The sequence below is a fragment of the Pteropus medius genome, unplaced genomic scaffold, assembly GCF_902729225.1.
Source record: "Pteropus medius unplaced genomic scaffold, Ma_sr-lr_union100, whole genome shotgun sequence".
In the NCBI taxonomy this organism is placed as follows: Eukaryota; Metazoa; Chordata; class Mammalia; order Chiroptera; family Pteropodidae; genus Pteropus; species Pteropus medius.
In genome coordinates, this window is record NW_024352784.1 from 2,820,555 (window position 1) to 2,838,701 (window position 18,147).

The 18,147-nt window shown below is 54.1% G+C and overlaps 1 protein-coding gene across 8 annotated transcripts in view; it reads right to left on the bottom strand.

Annotated features, from left to right (window-relative positions):
• Positions 1-280: 280 nt before the first annotated feature.
• Positions 281-18,147, bottom strand: part of NUMA1 (nuclear mitotic apparatus protein 1) — a 64,833-nt gene continuing 46,966 nt past the window's right edge. For 6 of the 8 annotated variants that reach the window (XM_039847928.1, XM_039847929.1, XM_039847930.1 and 3 more), the window contains 20 exons: positions 17,864-17,951; positions 16,409-16,529; positions 15,741-15,898; positions 15,414-15,531; positions 15,210-15,327; positions 14,708-14,848; positions 13,651-13,773; positions 10,104-13,496; positions 9,596-9,637; positions 8,084-8,152; positions 6,579-6,689; positions 6,282-6,500; positions 6,005-6,162; positions 4,547-4,793; positions 3,397-3,625; positions 2,617-2,753; positions 2,058-2,231; positions 1,712-1,828; positions 1,405-1,620; positions 281-1,014 (listed from right to left, as the gene is read on the bottom strand). In XM_039847928.1, the coding sequence (XP_039703862.1) occupies positions 1,003-1,014; positions 1,405-1,620; positions 1,712-1,828; positions 2,058-2,231; positions 2,617-2,753; positions 3,397-3,625; positions 4,547-4,793; positions 6,005-6,162; positions 6,282-6,500; positions 6,579-6,689; positions 8,084-8,152; positions 9,596-9,637; positions 10,104-13,496; positions 13,651-13,773; positions 14,708-14,848; positions 15,210-15,327; positions 15,414-15,531; positions 15,741-15,898; positions 16,409-16,529; positions 17,864-17,951 (5,991 nt within the window). In that variant the 3' untranslated portion in view covers positions 281-1,002. The remainder of the gene's footprint in view (positions 1,015-1,404; positions 1,621-1,711; positions 1,829-2,057; positions 2,232-2,616; positions 2,754-3,396; positions 3,626-4,546; positions 4,794-6,004; positions 6,163-6,281; positions 6,501-6,578; positions 6,690-8,083; positions 8,153-9,595; positions 9,638-10,103; positions 13,497-13,650; positions 13,774-14,707; positions 14,849-15,209; positions 15,328-15,413; positions 15,532-15,740; positions 15,899-16,408; positions 16,530-17,863; positions 17,952-18,147) is intronic. The other 2 variants (XM_039847932.1, XM_039847933.1) reach the window with 2 other exon arrangements.

The window sequence follows — 18,147 nt, forward strand, 5'->3', positions numbered from 1 at the left end:
TACTCACAGAATTTGGCCCATTCCAGGAGGGACTGTGGGAAGAGGACTGCCACTTGGAAACTAAAGACAAAGATCCAGGGGACACAGGCCCTTAGACAAGGACAGCCCATAATGCTCCCTGAGCAGAAGCCAGAAATGAAGTGTGAGATGATCTTTTTGCCCCAGAAAGGCCAGGAGAAGGGATTTGAAAGGCGGTAGGTGGTCTGGGCAGGAACAAAGGTATGCTCTAAAGAACCCAGATTTCCTTTCTTGTCCCACAAAGATCAAGGCAACTCAGCACTCAAGGGAGAAAAATAGACTTTATTTACAAGTAATAACATTTAGAAAAGATCCATCCCTGGCCCTTAAAAACCTTCCCATCACTCCAAATCCCACCCCAGTACAATTCTGGGGAAGGTGGTGGATGAGCTGCCACTGAAGGCTGTCCCCTGGCACCCCCTTCTGCATGGGCCCATCATTCCTGGAAAAGAGCATCCTCTGGGCAACTGGGTCCTTGGGTGGATGGGAGCACCTGGGGGTGGGGTGCTCCCACTAGGTCAACGCCCAGTCCTGGACTTTTAAGAGCAAGGGACCCTGTTAGGCCCAGCCACCAGGAGCAGCAGGGACCAGGGTCTGCTCCTCCAATGGTCCCTTCTAGATCCAGAGGCTGACAGGACTGGCTGGGCACAACGACCCAGCCACTCAAAGCCAGCCTCAAATCTGGTTGTGATGGAGAAGTAACTTGACTTTGCTCTGTGAAAACATCAGGAGGCAACGTAGGGAGAGGACCCAGACTGTCCAGGCTCCAGGCCAACTCTGAGGACACACCTGTTCACCTAGTAAAGGCTCTGGTAAAGGTCCAGGTACCAGGCCAAGGTGTGGGCAGGCATCACTGTCTCTAGGGGTTTGGCCACTATTGGCCTGGGAGCTGAGAGAAGGCACTGAGAGGGACAGTAGGAGGAGGAAGACCAGGCAAGGTCAGCATCAGGGACACAGGTGGGGCCACTCACTGGTACCGGCCCTTTAGTGCTTTGCCTGAAAGAAAGAGACATAGTCACTCGGTTGGATGACACTTGTGATGCCAGCCTGCAATAGCTGGCTCAGGAAGACCTCTTCCTGCTCTGGCACAACCCTAACGAGGACCCCCTTCAATGGTGTGGCCCTAGACAGGTCAGCCTTCAGCTCACCAGGTGCTGTGTTTAAGCAGCTCTGGGCATTCTCACTAGGAATGTCATTGTCTCCTCTCCTCAATACTGAGCATCCAACCAAGATGGGAAGCGCCTGCTCTTAGCCCCCAACCTCCGGCAGCCTAGCTCTGCCCTGCCTTGGAGGCTGTCCCATGGGTGGTCAGGGGCAGTGCCCAGGCTTCCACCAGGTTTCCTGGGAGTTGAACCCACCCCCCCCGTTCCCTATCAGTGCCCCCACCTTGCCCTTGGCCCGAGGGGTGGCAGCAGCGATGGCGGCAGCAGTGGCAGCACTGGCTGTGGTCGTGGCGATGCGAGGAGAGCGACGGGTTCCACTGCGGGTGTTGGGGGAGGCCTTGGACAGGGCTTTCTTTGAGGTCCCCCTCCGCAGAAGGCTATTCCCGAGCTTCTTGGGCGTGTTGAGGATGCTGAAGGCCATGGACTGGCGGCGGTCAGCCTGTGGGGAGGGGCGGTCAACCTGGGTACTCTGTCGCTGCCTTCCCAGGCCAACCTGCTGCTGTAGTGTCTCCCTTCAACCCCTGACTCACCTGTTTAACAGCAGGTGGAGCTGCTTTCTTCTGGGCCTCCGCAGTGCTCTGTTTGCGCCCTTCATGTCGGTCCCGGGGAGTCATGGGACGTGGGAAACAACTGGTGGGCTTCTTAGACTATGGGGAAGAGGACACTTAGGCAGACAGCGGCAAGAGGATTTCACATCCAAAGCCAGGTGTCTGAGTGGACCTCATGCGTCAGCCTGTCCAGCCAGAAGCACCATTCCCACTCCCTACCCCACCTCCGAGCCAGCAGCCTACCCTTTAGTCCACTTTTCAAACTTGGTGAGCTGAGCCTGACCTGGGCAGGCTGTCAGAACAAAACACAGAAGCCAATGTCACCTACCTCAGGGGTGCCAGGGCCCTGGTGGGGCTCTAAGGAGACCCGTTTGCGCTGCCGGGTGGTGATGCCAGCACCCTCAGCTATCTGGGTTGGCTGCATGCTGGCTCGGCGCAGGGTCTCCTGGGGGTCACCGGTTTTCATCTCCTCATCTGTGATGGTAGCCAGGCTCAGAGAAGGCTGCATGGGGTACAAGTGTTTGGAGCTGGAGCAGTACTGCCCCAGACTCTCACAGACCCAGCATGTGGAACAGCTGGAGCCTTCCTATTGCAAAAGGACTCCTGCCCTGTTGCTTTCTCTGCCTACACCCTGCACAAAGGCCAGAGCAGAGTAGTCCCAAGCAGACCTCTCCAAGCTCTTGCCTACCCACAGTGACTTCGTCCCTTAACTCCTTCCCTGCTGGCTGTTCCACTGGAAGCATACAGTCACCTCACCTTCCTGGAGGCCAGAGACCCAGGGCACTAGTACTCAGGCTAGGTCAGCAGGTGGCACTAGGATGGAATGCCAAGGGAGGAAAAGGTAAGCCAGCGTGGGCAGGTCCTATGCAGGTGACCCCAGAGCTCACCCTGGACTCCAGGGGATAGCAGGTCTTCAGGTGCGGCGGGCAGACTCGGTTGCGCTGCTGCAACTCTGCAATGCGGTTCCAGTCATCCAGCTGCTCGGGCTCGTCCTGGCAGGTGCCCATATAGAAGCTGTTCCTTCCTGGGGAGGGCAGGGAAGTTGGAACAAGTGGAAATGGAAGGTCAGGAAGAATGAGGGTGGAGGCAGCTGGTTGCCCACAGGCCGTGGCATCTCGCCAGCTTTTGTTGCCACCACTCCTGTCCACCTATAGTGGACTTGAAGCCGTTATAGTAGCCCAGAGTCCTGCTCTGCTCGGAGCTGCAGAAACAGCAGCAGTGCTCAGACCATTTCTACCACGGCAGCTGGCTCACTCCCTTGGGAGGTCAAAAGAAGTCATATGCAGAAGCTGTGACACCAAGAAAAGCTACTCGAGGGCCAGGATACCCAGGGAGTCCCTGAAAGCAAGAGCCTCCAGGAATCTGAGGATAGACCACTAGCCATTAGACCACTAGCCAGCCTGGCCCTCTGGCAGCCCATCACCATCTGAGAAGGGCCTCTCAGCGTCACTATTGTGCTGAGAATCCCAGGCCCCCTGTATGAGAATTTCCAGTTCACACTGGCTGAGATTAACAGCAGCCTGATTGCCCAGCATAGCCCCTTTGCTGGACAGGCAAGGCAGCCAGGAAGCTAGTTTTGGGTTTTTAAAAGCTTGTCGTTTCCCTATGCCAGAATCCGCTTTCAGTCTAATCTTTGGGTAGGGACAGGGTTAGGGAACAGTCCTCACCTGGAGGGGCCCCACTGGACACCCTGGCCTGGGAGCGGCGAGCAGAGCTGCGAGTGGTAGGCCGGTAGCCAGGCAGGCTGAGCAGAGCCGAGTTGCCATCGTCGGGAGAGCCCAGGCGGGCTAGAGACTGAGTAGAGGAGGTGGCTCTTGGGCCAGCCTGGGAAGCAGGGGCAGACTGCGTGCTATAGAAGGATGAGTTGGCACTGTCTGGCTCCTCCACATCTGGCTTCTGAAAGAGAGGATGAATCTGTTGTGGTGGGTAGAGTGAGGCACCCTGATACCCTCCTCCTAAAGTTCCTCAGAGCCCACAGCACAGCTCCATGTGTTCCCACACTGCTTTGCAGGGTTCCCTAGTTGGACGTCTGCGAGAAATGGGCCTTGTTACCAGAATCTGGCACAAGGTGCTGAGGCTATCAGGACTCTCTTCTACCTGTTTTCCATGGAGTCTATTAAAAAGTGCTTTGAGGAAGCAAAGGCAGAGTGTATCAGACCATTTTAGAAGTGAGGTTCAAAGAAAGGAAGTGGCTGGCCCAAAGGTCACACAGCTAGGAAGGGGGAGAGCCAGGGCTGGAACTCATGTCTCCTGAGCTAGTCACATTCATCACACAGCCTCCACCGTCCCTGCCCCAGACTCCTCACAGACCCAGCATGTGGAACAGCTGGAGCCTTCCAACCTTGCCAGGGCCCTATCTTTTAGAACTTTTCCAGCTTCTTGGTAACAGGGCACTTTGCACAGAGGAGCCCCCTGTTGCACTAAAGGCACCTCTCCTCTGCCCCCTAACCTCAAGATATGGAAACAAGGACAGCCCAGTGGGTGACCACAACATCTTAGCTACCCAGGGGGCGGTACTGAGAGGCACAGGCTGGGCTGCAACTTCTCCATATTCTCTCCCTTCAGTCTGTACAGGGTCAGTGCTACACATGGAGAGGACACCAGCCTTATGTTCAGTAGATAGGCATCCAATTCCAGCTCTGCCCCTTTCTACAAAAGAGGTCTAAGATCCTTCTCAGAGTCTCAGATTTCCCTTCTGTAAGATAAGGGCTGGTCAGCCCTGGCTTCCTTTTGAGGCTGTTTTGAAGACCCAATGGAAAGATGCCCTGAGAGGATGTGAGCATTACTTTCCTGCAGCCCCACTCCCAGCAGCCTGACCTTGGTCATGGTGATGTTGATGATTTGCGTAGTACGCCGACGAGCAGAGCGAGTCTTCCGGCCTGAGTCCAGGAAGACATCCCCCAGGGAGTCTAGGCTGCTCTCCAGGGGGGCCTGAACCCGAGAAGGAATGGGGGTAAAGTAGAGACTCTCCAGGGATTCCACCTTGGGGGGCAGGCGCTGGGAGATGGGTGAGGCTGGCTCTCCAGGAATGCTGGTGCCATCTGGCTGGGTACGAGGCAGCTTGCTGTAGAAAAGAAACTTACTGAGGTGCCACTTTTGGGGCTAGAAGGCATTCTGTCCATCCCTTTGCTCCAGAGTCACCATTTCCTACATGTATTACAAGCAGACCAGGTCAAGCACCCCATTCTCGCTCTGATTATTCAGAAGTACCAAGGAAAGCCCTTGACCTGGGCTTTCCCTTCAGTCCACTCTTGACGCTTGGGGTCAGCGCATCTACGCCCTTAAACTCCCAGGCCTCTGCCTTAGCCCAGACCCTCCTCTCCAGACCCATGTATCCACGGCCCAGATATCTGCCCAGGATACCTACAGCTATTTCCACAATGGACATGTCCCAAACTTAGCCCATCCGTTCCTACTCCTAATTCCTATTTCAGCGAATGGGAGCAGCCTCCACCTGGTCACCCAGCCAAACATTGGCAGGATCCTAGTCTTCCCTCTCCTGCCAAACCCAATCAGCAAGTCTAACCACACCCCACTCCACTCCCACATCCTCCCCTGATTGCCTCATCTCCTATCACCTAGAGTGACAACAGCATCAGAGAGGCACCAGAATGGTGACAAGCAAAGACTTGAGCCAGGCCGCCCAGGTTCAAGCCCAGCTCTGCCACTGTGGAACCTTGGGCAAGGGACTTTGCTTTTATGCCCCAATTTCATGTTAAATGAATTAATATTTTTCAAATGTCTATAGCAGTATCTGGCACATAAGTATTTATTTAATAAAAATTTGTTTCTCGTCTCAGCTTCTACACTGGCTATAAGGATAAGCTTTCTAAGATGTAAATCTGATCATGTACTCAATTTCAAGCCCTTCAGAGGTCCCTCAATGCCTTTAGGATCAAGTCTAAATGCCAGCCTTCTTCAGTGGCGAGTCCAGGCGGCCCTCCCAACCTCACTTTCCAGCCCAGCAAGGCTCTTTCTCAGCCTTTGCTCTCACTGCTCTGTCCACTAGGCACACATCATACCTACAGCTCCTTTCAAGATTCAGGAGTGACAGCACCCATGAAGCCTTTTCTGACCACTCATTTATTTTGATCCCACTGTGCCCTACACAAATATCTAACATTAACACCTGTAATACTTTTCCTTTATTCTCCTCTAAGAATACACTTCCAGAGGGACATCTTATTTACCTCACAGCCCCAGTGCCCAAGATACAGCCTGGTAAACAGTAGGCTCAATGTACAATAGACTGAGGGAAGAAGGGTGCCTCCTGACCTGGTGATAGTGAGTGGGGTCCCCTCCTCACAGCTCAGATCCAGGCTGTCAATACTCAAATCCAGCTGAGGTTTGGCCTGGGGCTCCCGGCTCTTTAAGGCATCAGTTGCCACCTGGAACTTGCCTAGGTCTCGAAGCTGCTGGTCAGCGTGGGCGACCTGGGAAGCAGAGGACCAGGGAGAGTGAAGAGAAGGCTAAAGCAGGGATGGCTTAGGAGAGGAGGGTGCATGGGTCCATTATAACAGAGATAAGGGAGTCTGCTCAGTCAGATACTTACCTGTGCCTCCAGGCTTCGCACCTGGGCAGTAAGGTGGTGGCAGGTCTGTTCAGTCTCCTTGGTCTTCAACCCGGCCTGCTGCAGTTCACGGCCCAGCCGTTCGGCTTCAGTCCTCAGCTCCTTGTTTTCCTTCTGCAACTGCTCCAGGCTCCGCAGCTGCTCCTGAAGTTCTTGGTTCTGCTGCTTCTTGGCATCATAATGGGTCTTGGCTTTCTCCATCTGTGTGGGCAGATGGGGTGGGTGGCGGTGGGGGAGGGCACGAGGGAGGGCAGAGTGGCCTGGGGCTGGGCTCCTCACCTGCAGCTTGTAGTGCTCAGCTGCCTGCTCCTTCTGGCTCAGCTGGGCCTGCAGCTCACTCAGCTGGGCCTGGAGGCGTTGGGCCTCTTGCTGGCTCTCACCGCCCTGGGCCTGAAAAGCATGAGGAAGGCTGATGGGGACGGCTGGTCTGGTGGCTCCACCCAAATCCACTGCTTTGCCCTAGCCTCTTGAGCTCCATGGTGTTTTCAAACTCCTGCAAATTCACTCAGGAAGTGGAAAAATCCTTGTACTCCCCCTCCCAACTCAAGCCTACTGAAACATCACACACTCCAAGGTCTGCAGCAGCTTTCCCTGTCCAGCTAATGTCATTTCTGGAAGAGTTCTGGCCCTTCTTTGAGACCAGGCACAAACTGTCTCATTCTCTCTCCAAGAGTACATAGTCAGCCTCCCCAGGGAGGAAGGGAACTGATCCTCAGGGAACACCTTGCTGCAGAACACAGAGATAAGCACTTGTGATGTGAGTTCTCAGGATATGTGAACTCATTTCTCCCCAGAGCCACTCTGGGAAGTAACTTTATCTCCACCAGAGATGAAAAAATTGAGCTCAGAGATTTAAGCAAATTGACCAAGGTTATAGTGACTAAACAAAGTAAGATTTGAACCTTGGTCCACCTGACTCCAAAGCCTGTGTGGGCTCACTTATGACACTGGCACTGTCTCCTCTCCAGACCACAGATTCCTTGTGTCAGGTTCTCTGTCCACTCACAATGCCAGCAACTGCTTAGTCTGTACCAGATACAGCGCAGGATCATCCAGCTGTACCTCTTCTATATAACACCGAGTACCAGGAAGGCCCCCAAAAGGAGTATAACAAGCACCTTTTTATCACCTAATGGTGACATGGTATGGAACACCTGGAAGTGAGCTGGGCAAATGAAGCTCTGAGCTCCCACCAATTCTTGTGACCCAAAAAGGCTTTAATGAGTCCCAGGGCCACTGATGCCCAGTTCCTTTGCCCCCCAACTAAAAGCTGTGAAACCTAGACTGCAAGAAAGCAAATATTAACCCAAGAAGGTGACTTCATTGAAAACATTAAAAATATTAAATTGTATTATAACATTACGTGTCATTGACACTCTCACTCCTTAAGGCTAGACTGTCTAGACCAGCACCATCCAGCAGGACTTCCTGCAATGATGGTAATGTTCTGTATCTGCCCTGTCCAATATGGCAGCCACTAGCCACACACAGTTACTGAGCAGGGGAATGTGGCTAGTGTGACAAAGGAACTGAATTTTTAATTTAATTATAATTTAAATTTAACCACATATGGCTAGTAGCTACTACAGTAAACAGCAAAAGTTTGAGGGATGGAAGCCACTCCAGTCTTCCCTTCAGAGCTCCCAGGAGGCACATGCAGGAGGCCCCTGAGCCACAGGCAGGCCTCCTAAGGCTGCCAAGCCCCCAGTGTGCCCCTCCCCTGCCCCCACACCCACCACAGTCCGAGGGCTTATAGAACACCTTCCCTCCCCCATCTGTCCCACCTTAAGCTTCTGCTGCTGCACCTTGCTGGCTTGGTCATGGTCAGCTAGTTTCTTACTCAGTTCTTCTACCTGGGGCAGGGGAGGGAAGAAGAGAATACTCAGAAGGCCTCCCCCTGGATGTCCAGGCAAATTATGGGGTTTCCCCAGACCAAGGCCCCCCAGTATTCCTAGAAAAAGAAATTCGGGTCCTTTCTCTGGCCTCCAATTAGGAAACACTCTGCTGCCCAGTTTAGTTGGCAGGACCTGAGTGAGGGACCCAACACACAGGTGTTGTCAGAGCCACCTGCCCATGCTCGCCTCTACCCCCAGCTTGGAGGGACAGAGGCCTGCAGCTGCCAGATTCAGCAGAACTGATTCTGGAAAGCTGAAACACCACCACCCTACTGCTGCCGCCCTGCCCAGCCCCAACCTTTCCGGGTTAGGGACAAGAACAGGGACCTCGCCTCTAAACTCTAGCAGAATACTCATTCAATACCCAATCCTCCTCCCAGAAACCAACAAAGCAAAAGCCCACAGGTAATCATACCTTTTCCCAATGGCCACAGGCTGTTAGGGCTGGCGCTAGCAGAGTGGGTAGCATGGCAGATCAGAGCAGGGGAAGCACATGTCCAAGCCCACCCAACTCCCACAGAGGAACAAGGGGTGATGAGAGGGACCATCACAGCCACAAGCACTCCTGGTTCCCCCAGGCATTCCAGGAGCTCAAGCATAATCAGGAAAGGCTCTATTGCTAACTGTTTGTATTTGGTTTGACTATCTCCATCATCCTGGTCTCCTTGGGAAGAAAGGTGATAGGAGGAAAGGAAGGTCCAATTCTCCAGCACACGTGAGGTGACTGGGTAGGCGGTCTGGCAGAGAAAGGGCACTCCCACTAAATACCAGCTCAACAGGCTTGACGTCTAGGGCAGCACAGAGAGAGCCTTGTGAGAGCAGGGCAGCCAGCCCATGCCACTCCTCTGTCTGGTGGAGGCCCCTCCTACTCCTAGACATCTATTTCGTGCTCAGGGTTAAGGCCCAGACGGTGATGGGTAGGCATCCCAAGTTCACAACCCTCTCTAACCTGTGAGGGCTGCCTTGCTTATCGCTTTTATGGCTTCTGCAGGAAAGGAGAGGGCTGTGTTAAACAAGGCCCATAGTCACTCTGTTAGTCCTCTTCACTGAGTACCTAGACTTGGAAAAGGACTTAGAGAACTGGGAATCCTAAGGGTTGTCAGTCACTGGTTCATATATAGGAGAGATGAAGCCTACCCTACCCCCTTGTCCCTGACAGGGAGATGAGAGATAGTGCAGAAGGGTGGAGGGGCCGACCTGGGATGGGTGGAATGAGGCCTGAGAGAGGGCCCGGCACACTGCGCTCCAGGGCAGCCTGGGCCTGGATTCCACGGCTTCACCCTTCCCCCTTCACAAACAGTTCACAACAGGAGGTGGCGGAGGCAAGCTGCAGCTGGGGTCATACACCAAGACTGGTCACCGCTTAAGCAGCCAGCATTTAGGAAGAACCCCAGGCATTACCTGCTTAGTTTGTTCTCTCTGAAATACCTCTAGCTGTTCCACCTGTGCATGGGGGAGGAGCAATGGAGACAGTGAGATGGGGGCCAAAGAGGCCCTGGTCCTGCTGCCAGCCTGACCTCACTGAGACTCTGATACTTCCCCCCAAGGAAACAGACTTCTAGTAATTTTTAAATTGCCAGTTTGGTTCATTCTAGTCCCCAGTGGCTCTTAGGGCCTCCACTGCAGGTGTGCCTTACAGTGTGCCTCCAGAATGGGCTGATGGCCTTCACAGTTTGATTCTCCAAGGATGGAGCCTTCAGGGGAGGGGAGGCTACTGATTTTCTTTAGGATAATAGAGGCAACAGACTTGGACTGTACCAGCTACCTCTCCTCCTCTGTCACCCAGTGAGTGAAGGGAAACAAAACACTGCAATAATGTGGGAGCCAGGGGCCCTGGAATGCAGAGGGAGCAATGTCCCCTCTCTCTTAGGTCCAATCTCTAGAGGTATGGTTGAGCTGTGCGCCATACCTGGGCAGTGAGTTTCTGCCTCTCTTCCTGGAACCGCTGTCTCTCCTCCAGAACCTTGACCTTGGCACCCTCGTACTTGGCAGTCATCACCTCCAGCTCTTGGGCAATGCTTTGTGCTTCCCGCTGCATCTCAGTCAGACGGGCCTCAGCGTCAGCACGCACAGTTGCCAGCTCTTGGTCATACTTTTCCCGGGCCTGGTCCAGCTCCACTTCCAGAAACTGCCGGCCGAGGTTGGCCCTCTCGCCTAGCCCCCGGTTCTCCTCTGCCAGCAGGCCATGAGCCTTCTTCAGCATGCTCAGCTGCTCTGCATAGCTGGCCTTCTCTGCCCGCAGCTGCTGGGCTGCTCGTTCTTGCTCTGCCACCTTCTGCCGTAGGGGCATCAGCTCCCCAAGCTCCCTCTGGGCCCGCATTAGCTCTGCCCTCAGCCCGCCAGCTGCCTGCTTGCTTTGCTCCAGCTCCTCACGATGGCGTTTCTCAGCAGCTGCCTGCTCGGCCTGCAGCTGTTGGCACAGGTGCTTAACGGGCAGCAGCTCACTCACCAGGGCCTGTGTGCTGGTGTGCTCCAGCTGCAGGGCAGAGAGGGCTTGCTCCTTCTGAAAGAACTTTTCCTGCCATGCCTTTAATTCTTGTCCCAGCTCCTCTGCTCGCTCTGCCTGAGAGGCCAGCTCCTGCCGCAGGCTCTCTGAAGCTACCCGCTGTTTCTCTGCCTCCTCCCGGAGGGTCTGGACCTCCTCCCGCAGAGCCGAGCTGCGTTCTGCAGCTCTGGCGCTATTGCTGGCTGTCTCTGCCTGGAGAAGGCGCAGCCTCTCCTCCAGCTTCTGGCTCTTCTCCGACTCTGCTATAACCAGCCGTTTCAACTCCTTGCTCTCACCCTCCTTCTCCAGGACCTGGCGGTTCAGGATGGATACCTCCTCCTCCAAGCTGCTGATGAGGCTGTTTTTTCTCTCTGCTTCCTGCTGGCCCCGGGCCACCTGGGCCTTCCACTCATCCTCCGCCTTGCTATGGTCTTGGGCCTTGGCACGGAGGGTGGCCAACTCCCTCTGCGCTGAAGCTAAGGTGTCCTGACTGTGCCTCAGCTCCTGGGCCTTCTCCTCTAACTGGCCCCGCAAAGTCTCCAGAGCAGCAGCCCGCTCAGTCTGGGAGGTGTGCTCAGACTCCAGGCTGCGCTCCAGGCTGGAGGCCTTCTCCTGATGCTCGCGGCACTGCTGCTCCAGCTTGCTCACCTGTGCCCGCAGAGCCTCCAGCTCGGGGCCTCTTTGCTGGGTCTTTCCAGTAGCCTCAGGCTGGGCTGCTGACCCAGAAGCATCTTCACTAGCCATCCCTAGAGACTGCTGGTGCTCCTCTTTCTTGGCCAGCTGTTTCTTCAGTTGTTCCACAGTTTCTTGAAGTTCCCCCAGCTCTGTTCTCTGGGCTGCCTCCTGCCCACGAAGTTTGGCCAACTCCTGGTCCTTCCCTTCCTTTTCCATCAAGGCATGAGCCAGTGCCTCTTGCAGGGTAGCAAACTCCACACGCTGCTCATTGAGGGCATTCTGCAGACGCATCTCAAGCTCTGCCTTGGCAGCCTTCTCCAGGGCAAGATCGGCTTGGGCTCGGCCCCGCTCCTGGGTCAGCCGTGCAACCTCCCGCTCCTGCTGCCCACGCTCCTCCTGCTGCTGTCCCTGGCTCTCCATCAGTGCAGCCCGCAGCCTCTCCAGCTCACTGCCCATTTGCTCTGCCTCACGCTCCATAGCCTGCAGTGCAGCCTGCGTGCTGCAGAACTGACGTCCCTGCTGTTCTTCCAGCCACTCGGACTCTCTGTCTCCTGCCCTCGGGGGATCCTTGAGTAGCTCCCGGGAGGCTGGTTCCTGCTGCTCACCTGCTTTGCGCACCAAGGTCTCCAGGCGGGCAACCTCTTTGCTCGTGGCAGCCATCTTCTCCTGCAAAGTGGAGAGGTCATCTGCAAGCTTCTGGGCCCTGACCTCCTTCTCCTGGACCTGCTGGTGGGCTCTGGCCAGGCTGGCATGGAGCTGGGCTAGCTCACTCTGCTGCCGACCTATCTGGAGCTCACTGTGGGCCTCTATCCCTGCCATCTTCTCCTTTGCCTCCTGCAGCTCCTGGCGGGCCTTCTCACATTCCTCCTTCAGGGTCATGAGCTGTTCCTGAAACATGGCGCCATACTGGGCCTCTTCTTGCTGGCTATCCTCATACCGCTCACGCCAGGTAGCCACCTCCTTGGCAAGCTGCTCACACTCACTCTCAGCCTCACGCTGGGAGGCTATGGACTCTGCCAGCTCCCGCCGCAGGGCTTCCGTCTCAATCTTATGGGCCTCCCCAAGCTGCTGAACTCGGGTCTCCAGCCCCTCGCGCCCAGCCTTCTCTTCTTCCAGCTCCTTCCGTTCCTGTTTACGCTGCTCCACCAGGCTCCGGGTCTCTGCCTCTAGCTTAGAGATACAACGCTGCTGCTCTTCCAGGGCGTCTGCGGCCCTGCGCTTCTCCTCTTCAAGGCTGCCTTTGGTCATCTTCAAGGACTCTTCAAGGGCCCGGACTTGCTCCTGGAGCTGACCCTTCTCCTGGGCCACCCTTTCTCTCTCGGTTGCTTTTTGCTGCTCAGACCTCAGCTGGGCCTTTAGCTCTGCCACCTGGGCCTGGGTCTCACACTGCTCCTGGTGGGCTGCCTCAACACGGGCATGGAATTCCTCCACCTTTTGGTTCAGCTCTGCCTTCTCCCGCTGGGCCTGTGTCACTGAGGTCTGGGCACTGTCCCGGGCTTCATTAGCTGCCTGAAGTTGCTGCTGCAAGACCTCAAGCTTGGCAGCCTTCTCCTTCTCCAATGCCTCCAGCCGCTGAAGGGCCGAATCCCTCTCCCTTAAGGATGCCTCCCGCTCCTCAGTAGCAGTGGCCAGTTGTTGGGCATGGTCTCGCCTGGTGACCTCTTGCTCCTTGGTGGCCTCCTCCAACTGTTGCTCTTTCTGCTTCAGGCTGCTGCTCAGCTGCTCCACCTGGTGGCGGAGGCCCTGAGAGGCCTGTTCTTGCTGCTGGAGGGTCTGTGCTAGCTGGGCCTGCTCCTTTCTGGCTTGCTGCTTCAGGTCAGCCAGTTCTTGATCCTGCTGCTGGAGAGTGGCATTTAGGGTTGTGAGCTCAGAGGTCAGTGTGGTCACCTGGGCAGACAACTGGGCCCCCTGAGCCTGGGAGGCCTGCTCCAGCTCTTCTTTGGCCTGACTGACGCTGGACAGGGAGCTCTCCAACTCGGCAATCAAGCCAGCCAGCTGCTGCTTTTCCTCTTCAAAGTGGCCTCGCTCAGCAAGGATCTTGGCTTCCCGTTGGCCCCTCTCGGTCTCCAGCGCCTCCACCCTCGCTTGGAGCTGAGTGTTGTCAGCAGCAAGAGTGGCTGCCTCTTGCTTCAGGGTTTCTAGCTGGTGGGACGAGAGACAAATGGGGATCAGCATGACTCCTCAGTGACCAGGGCCCCTCTGAGAACTGAGGACTGCCAGGAACCTGAACGTGCTGAACATGGGCCCACACCAACCCCAGCACACAGGTCTTGTGGCTGCTCCTGTGCATTCCTACCTGCAAGACGTCACCCAGCACCTCGCCCTTCTCCTGGGGTGGGTTCTCCCGCAGCCGGGCCAAATGTTCTTCCAGCTGTGAAAGTTTTCCCTGAAGGATTTCATTCTTCTCTTCAAGGCATTTCTGGGAGTAAACAAGAGGCTTATGTGAACAGAGGTGGAACAGGCACTGAATGACCCCATAAGCCCTCATGACTGTCAACAAAATATGGGACCCTATCACCTTGTTACCAAGATCTCCTTTTGCCCTGACCAAGAAAGAAGTCTCAGAATCCATGGATCTAGGATCATGAGGGACCTAACTTTCTAGCCCTGGTTCCAGGATTAAGTCATGTGGTCTGCTAATTTCTTCTCCAAGGCTGCTGAATTTACTTCAAGTTTCCTTACTGTATGCATACCCTTCCTCAGAGAAGTCTTGGCTTCCAGATTATCCAAACACCCACCCTGCTTAAAAACATCCCCTGCCTCTCTGGGCAGCAGCAGCAGCCACAGCACCAACCCCCTGCCCCACCCCATCTTCCCTCACTGTTCACTGTGCTGGGTGCTTCCCTGAACTTCTAATCCACACAACGGATTAGGGAGAGTTGTTACTATCCCTCTTTTACAAAGCAAGAATCTGAAGGTCAGATATTGAGTGCACTGACCCAGAGCTACAAGGTTAATAAGTGGCAAAGCTAAGTTCCTAATAACAGCAATAATAGTAACAGCAACTATTTCACTGAGAGCTTACTTTGCATCACACAATGTGTTAAAAAGCTTTCTATGTGTCGTTATCCTAACAATGTTGATGAGGCAACTCCTCGGATTTTTTCCTCTCATTTTTGGGAAAGGATGCTTAGAGAAAATCAAGTAACTTGTCCAAGATCTACACCTTGTAAATAGCAAAGACAGGATTCGAATGGCTTAAGTCCACAATCTTTCCATTATGGCACCCAATTAAACCTTGAAGAGAAGTCAAATTAATTCCCAAAGGCCCCAAAGAAGAGAATGGCAAACGGATTTCAGCTTTGAACATGTGGTCAAGATGGTGGCCCTGACTCCTGAAAGCAGAAGGTTACCTTGTCCTGCAGGGCTGTGCTGAGCTCCTTCTCGAGATGGGCCTGCTTCTCCATCCACTCCTGAGTGGACTTGCCATGCTCCTCTGTCAGGTCGTTGAGGGCGCCCTGTAGCTGCTGTAGGTGACTGGCGAACTCACGTAGCTGAGAGACAAGTGGGAATCCCCATCACCCAGGGTCAAAACTGGCACTACCACTGCTCCCTGAACTCTAGGAGCTGGAGGCCTCTGATAATCCCTCCAACCCTCTTCAAACCAATCACAAAGAATCACATCTCTAACTCGGGACTACAAATCGAAATGTAGGCCCATGACCAAGTCAGTGGCGCAGCCAATTATGGGATGAAGAAAGGGGCAAAGTATGCAGGTCTCTGGAGAGACAGAAGCATAGGACAGATGCCGGGAAGGACATTCTTCCCAACCCTCTCTTGAGAATTGTCCAGACAAACCTAACCCCAAGGGCCTCCAGGTGGGAACAAGATCAACCCCTCCCGCCCAACACTCACCTTAAAAGAAAGATCCCCATTCTCCTCAGAGAGCTGGTTAATTTTGCGATCCATCTGGCTCTTCTCTGTCTTCAGGTCCTGACACTGCTTCAGAGTTTCATGGAGCCGCATGGTGAGGCTGCGAGGGAGGGAAGCAGTGAGAAAAGAAAGTGCTCCCCATGGAGTGGGACAGGGAGCTGGGAAGACAGGCAGGGAGAACTCTACCTCTCATTCTTGCCACGGAGCTCCTCAAGCTCCTTGGGCTCCAGTGGACTGGCTGCCTGCTTCTCATTCAGCAGAGCCAGGCGGTCAATGCGCTGCTGCATCATGGCTATCTGCGCATCTGGCCCAGAGGAAGGGAGAAGGAAGAAGAATCAGCACAGAACTAAGGGGAGGAGGAGGCATCCAATCTAAAGAGAGGATGGAGGCAAGGCCAGAACCCATTTCCAGGAGGTCAGCCTAACAGGCCCAGGGCCAACAGGAGGGGAAAACATAAGAGCCAGAGGGTAAACCCAGCGCTGCCCACTCACATCTGCTGTGCCCCATACCCACCCCTCTCAGTGAGGAGCTTGCGGCTCTCAGCCAGCTCCAGCTCCAGCTCATCTCGATTATTTCTCTCATCCGCAAGCTGCTTCTTAAGCCGTCTCATCTGGAATTGTGGGGTCTGCAGAATGTCACCCATGGGGGAGGCTGGAGAACTTGAGAGGAAGCTGAGGAAAGAGATAGCCCAGATGTCATGGTCAGAGTCTGAGATGTGAGGCCTGAAAGTGACCAGCAATAGGCAGGGATGGGGGTGCAAGGTGCTGCAGATGTGAGCACTGGCTGGGAGGCCCAGACTCCTGGGTTCTGTTTGCAGTTCTACCTCACGCCACGTGACGTGACCTTGAGAAAACCCTTCCTCCTTTTTCCAAGCCAGAAAAAAAGGTGGCGTTTCGGGGCATGCATTCTCCTTTTGCCTCTGCAGAGCTGCACTGAGAGAAGGACCTTAGCGTAGTCTCCAAGGAAGAAAGGAATTCCATAAACAAGGAAGAGCCTTTGAGGGAGACTGTCTGCCAAGAAAGATCCCAAATAATTCCCCCAATTAGTACTGGGGCAGGTGAAGACATCTCAGATCTGCAGGAATACTGCAAGCACTCTGACGATATATAACAACCCTAGGATGGAGGTATCTGAGGACTGGATGTTGAGGCCCCAACCCAGGAAAGAGGGTCGGCACATACTTGTTCCCACTGGAAGAAGCAACTTTCTGTAGCTCTAGAAAGCGAACCTCCCTCCTGGCCTGGTGGCTGGGTGGAGAGAGCTCTTCAGAGATGGTGCTGGAACAGGAAGAAGGGACAGGAGCTGGGGGGAAGGAGCAGACAAACCAAAGAAAGGTTAGTAACAGGGTGAACAGATTTGCATCTTTATGTATTTTGAGAACTTGTCTTAGTGGGATTGAATCCAGACACTTATATGTAAGCTACAGAGGGCGGCCCCTGGGCAGAACCTGAAACCTAGTGTTTGGGTTATCCAGAAGTCAGTGTTCCTAAGCCAAATCAAGCAAGGACTTCCACTACCACAGACATGTAGAGCACAGTGGAGGGAGCAAGCTCAGAGACCTCCATATCTTCCATGCTCAGAGACTGGACCAAGTGTTCAAGCTTTTCCCTCAAGCCAACACAGAGAGGCAGCTTGGGAGCCCTGAGCAGGATCTTTTCAGCCCCAGTGACCTCTCAGGTCAGAGCTACTGGTCTTTCCAAACTACTCCTTTCTGAAATCTTGCACTGACAACACTACACCTTTCTCAAAACCTTCTCTTCCCGTGGTTTTCATGACCACCTTCACCTGGTTCTCCTACTTCTAAACTCCCACTCTTCTTAGTCTCCCTCATCTGCTCCCTGCTCCTCCACCCACCCTCTAAGCCCCTAGAATTTGGATGGGGCTTCCTTGCTCTGTCCACAGTGCCCACAGCTTCAATGTCCAGCCATACACTGACGTGCAAACCCATAACCTGGCCCAGAACTTCTCCTGCAATCTAGACTCAAATTTCCAACATCTCCACCTAAAGGGCTCATGAGGAACCTGAATATGAAGAACATCAAATTCAGCGGCTGAAAGAGAACTTGCCTAGACCCATTTCATACACCCTATCATCTCGAAGATGGCCTCTTCATCAGAAGTCAGGGAGAGCTATCACTCTTTCTGCTGTACTTCTAGCAAGACATTTGGTAGACTCAGTGCCTCTCTGTTCTAGCAACTGTTCCTTTTCATATTTACTGGTTTATATATCTGCCTTCCCACCTGGAACATGAGCTTCATGTGGGGGAAAATAAACATCTTTTAAAACTACATACTCCCAACTTCTAAAGCTAGAGTAATGACTGCTTAATAAATAAAAAAGAAAAGTGTGTGTGTGTGGGGGGGGTGGTTATCGAGGAGAACCTAACAGCAGAGATGATCACTTATAAACGTCCTGCTTGGCTGCTGCCAGGCAACAAGGAGCTCCATAGGAACTGAAATGATGGCAACAGGGCCCAGAAATCAACCTACTCCATTACACACACTTTTCCTGAGTACCAACTCTATGTCTTGTTTTGGGGCCAGAAACGAGCCCCAACTGCACTTCTCAACAACTCAGGATCTTAGCAGTCCCTAGCTCAGAGAGGAGGGGGTCCTCAGGAGAGAGCCCTACTTACCTTTTTGCAAGAAATTCTCTATATCCTCATTCAGGTTTAGGCCATCTTCATGGTCCAGCACAAATTTGAGAATGATGGCTAACTCAGCCTGGGCCACAAAGAGACAGAGAGAAGATCATTTAGATGCCAGGGAGGCCTGAAGAGATGGAGGGCACCACCGTGGCAGTGCCAGCCCCAGGAGCCTGCTGAAGCCCATTCTTCTTCAGAGCTGGAAGCTCCATGGTCCAGCCAAGAACATTATATTAGACATGTGTTCACCCCACTTGCTCCCACTCCCTCTTCTT